General features: G+C 34.4%; 1 protein-coding gene across 1 annotated transcript; it reads left to right on the top strand.

Annotated features, from left to right (window-relative positions):
- Positions 1-834: 834 nt before the first annotated feature.
- Positions 835-1,810, top strand: OR52N5 (olfactory receptor family 52 subfamily N member 5). Its single transcript, XM_019037086.4, is given in 4 exon segments — positions 835-876; positions 879-1,040; positions 1,042-1,775; positions 1,777-1,810. Coding segments are annotated over 4 exon segments (972 nt in total).
- The last annotated feature ends 1,754 nt before the right edge of the window (positions 1,811-3,564 follow it).

Raw genomic sequence — 3,564 nt, 5'->3', positions numbered from 1 at the left:
CTCAATGACATTGAAGGATTATAGGGTACTTGAGAAAAAGAGGTTTCTTTCTTCTTCCTTCTTGCAACAATCAAATCAGATTGACATTTATGGTCATTAGTCCTGTGTTTTATATCCATTTTGTATCTATACCTGCATTTTGAATAATCAGCATATCTAATCCATCAGAATATTAACCTAAGAGTAAATAAACTTCTGATTATTTTTCAGAACTCTTTGAGGTAGGTATCACGTGCTTCCCATTTAAGATGAGCAACTGAGGCTTGGAGAGTGACATAAAGCTTATCAAGTCACACAGTTAGTATAGAAAAAACTGAAATATGAATAATGTGCTATTTGGTAGAAATAACCATAAGCTTCCTATTGTGTATTGGCACACAACATTAATTTACTGAAGAAATTTTGGACCGTGCTTCACATGCTGTCATAGGATATGTCCTCTGTGAAGCCAGGATGCACAGTAAAAAGACTGCATGAATGTTGAAGTCATATATGAATACTGTTTCTGTTCCTGAATCTACTTGTGTGACATTTAATATTATTCAATCTTTCTATGCCCCAGTTTCTACTTTTATTTGGTGGTAAAAAAAATACAACTTTTTACTTATGGCTATGGAATTACATTTAGACTGTTTATGAAACTTTTAAAATGTTATCTGGAATACAGTATTATTCAATACATTGTATATTTTCATAGTCACTATTATTTATAATTGTTGGTGCCATTATAAACTTAATTTTATTCTAAATTTGAATTTGTATTTGCAAGGAAAATTTGAATGAAATTTGTTTCATAATTCCTTCTCTTCAGGATGAAACTTCTGGAAAAATAGAATGCCTCTATTTAATTCATTATGCTGGTTTCCAACAATTCATATGTGACTCCTCCATCTTTTATTCTTAATGGAATACCTGGTCTGGAAAGAGTACATGTATGGATCTCCCTCCCACTCTGCACAATGTACATCATCTCCCTTGTGGGGAATCTTGGTCTTGTGTACCTCATTTATTATGAAGAGTCCTTACATCATCCGATGTATTTTTTTTTTCAGCCATGCTCTCTCCCTCATTGACCTCCTTACCTGCACCACCACTCTACCCAATGCACTCTGCATCTTCTGGTTCAGTCTCAAAGAAATTAACTTCAATGCTTGCTTGGCCCAGATGTTCTTTGTTCATGGGTTCACAGGTGTGGAGTCTGGGGTGCTCATGCTCATGGCTCTAGACCGCTGTGTAGCCATTTGCTACCCTTTGCGTTATGCTACCATACTCACCAACCCTATCATTGCCAAGGCTGGGCTTGCCACCTTCCTGAGGGGTGTATTGCTGATGATTCCTTTCCCATTCTTGGTTAAGCGTTTGCCTTTCTGCCAAAGCAATATTATCTCCCATACGTACTGCGACCACATGTCTGTAGTAAAGCTATCTTGTGCCAGCATCACGGTCAATGTAATCTATGGTCTAATGGTTGCTCTCCTGATTGGAGTGTTTGACATTTGTTGTATATCTTTGTCTTACACTTTGATCCTCAAGGCAGCGATCAGCCTCTCTTCATCAGATGCTCGTCAGAAGGCTTTCAGCACCTGCACTGCCCATATATCTGCCATCATCATCACCTATGTTCCAGCATTCTTCACTTTCTTTACCCACCGTTTTGGGGGGCACACAATTCCCCCTTCTCTTCACATCATTGCGGCTAATCTTTATCTTCTTCTTCCCCCAACTCTAAACCCTATTGTTTATGGAGTAAAGACAAAACAGATACGAAAGAGTGTCAAAGTTCTTCCAGGGTGATAAGGGTGCAGGTTGATTCAAGGCAACTTAATTCAGATGGAAGAAAGATAAATGAAAAATAACAAAGAATAAACTTACGTGTGATATTTTACATTTATTCATGTGTAGTATCATACATTTTCTCTCTCAGTCTACGTTTTCTGAAACTGTTTTGGGGAAATTTATAGCCCATTCTGGATGTATATCTCAGTGCCTTTCCCTTAATTTTTGTCTATTGCCAGTTTTTAAAAAATAAATTTAATTCAATTTATTTAAATTGGCACATAAAGTTAAATATGTCATATATAACATAATGTTTTAAATATATATAAACCTTACGGAATGGCTAAAACTAGTTCAATTCATAGAAGTAAAAAGTAGAATGGTGTTTTTTTAAAAATCACGTTATTTTTCTAAATTTTTTAAATTGATACATAATAGTTTTACACATTTGGGAGGTGCAAATGATATTTTGATACATGCATAAAATGTGTAATAATTCAATCAAGGTAATTAGAATATCCATCACCTCAAACATTTATCTTTTCTTTTTATTGGAAACATTCAAATTCTCTTTGAGCCATGTTGAAACACGTAATAAATTATTGTTAACTACAGTTATCCACTGTACTATTGAACACTATGTCTTATTCTTTTTAACTGTATTTTAGTACCTGTTAATTAACCTCTTTTCATCCTCTCTTCCTCCCACCATTCCCAGCATCTGGTAACCACCAGTCTACTCTCTATCTCCTTGAGATCCGCCTTTCTAGCTCCCACATATAAATGAGAACAACAATATATATCCAAAAAAAAGAAAAACAATATGTTGAAGAGATACCAGATACCTGCACTCCCATGTTTGTTGCAGCATTGTTCACAATAGCCAAGACATGAAATCAACCTGTGTCCATCAACAGATAAGTGGATAAAGAAAATGTGGCATCATAAAAAATGATGAAATTCTGTAATTTGCAGCATCATGGATGAAGCTGGAAATTAGCATGTTAAATGAAATAAGCCAGCCACAGAAAGACAAAAGTTACATTGCCCGTTTTAATGAAGTCATTGGTATGAATTCACACAACTTTTATCTAATATATTCATCTTGGATATACTCTTAAACTTTGAAAGAGTCCTTAAGTGTCTTGTCTATGTTGATAATCTTTCCTATAGAACATTTTCCAGCCCAGTCAGTCTTTGAAGCTAAAATTATGAGAAATATTTTTATTTATATATTAGAATGGACAGACAAGTCTTATTTACCTCAAGGCTTGCGTACACCAGAAGTCAATGCAGGAGCTAGTTGGTATATGGTATGGCTTTCCCAGTTAAATGTCAACCAATTGGTGAAATGACTGATTAAATCATTGATTCATTGATTCATTCATTCATGCTTCGTTTGTTAGTTATTTCATTTCCCATATTTCTGAATATTTTTATCAACTCAGCTAAATCTTAAAATAGAACTTATCATTACCTCTTCCTGGTTGTCACACACACTATATTATCACAACACTCTTATAATAAGTTTATTTGTTTACACATCTGTTCATTCTATACCACAACATGTTGTATTTGAAAGCACTAGGTATGTATTTGTCTTTGTATTTCAGGCTCTGACAAAATGCAACTCAAAGGTATAAATAAAACAAATATTCATTAAATGACTAGATGAATGAGTCTACATTAGTTAGGCCTTATGTTAGATATTAACCATAAGAAAAATATAAACATTCTCCTTGTTACAGAGAAGCCCACAGTCTAGCTAAGGGGTGAAATATTAATAAA

The sequence above is a fragment of the Gorilla gorilla genome, chromosome 9, assembly GCF_029281585.2.
Source record: "Gorilla gorilla gorilla isolate KB3781 chromosome 9, NHGRI_mGorGor1-v2.1_pri, whole genome shotgun sequence".
Classification (NCBI taxonomy): Eukaryota; Metazoa; Chordata; class Mammalia; order Primates; family Hominidae; genus Gorilla; species Gorilla gorilla.
The sequence above is the reverse complement of the archived record's forward strand: the minus strand, read 5'-3'. Positions and strand labels throughout refer to the sequence as shown.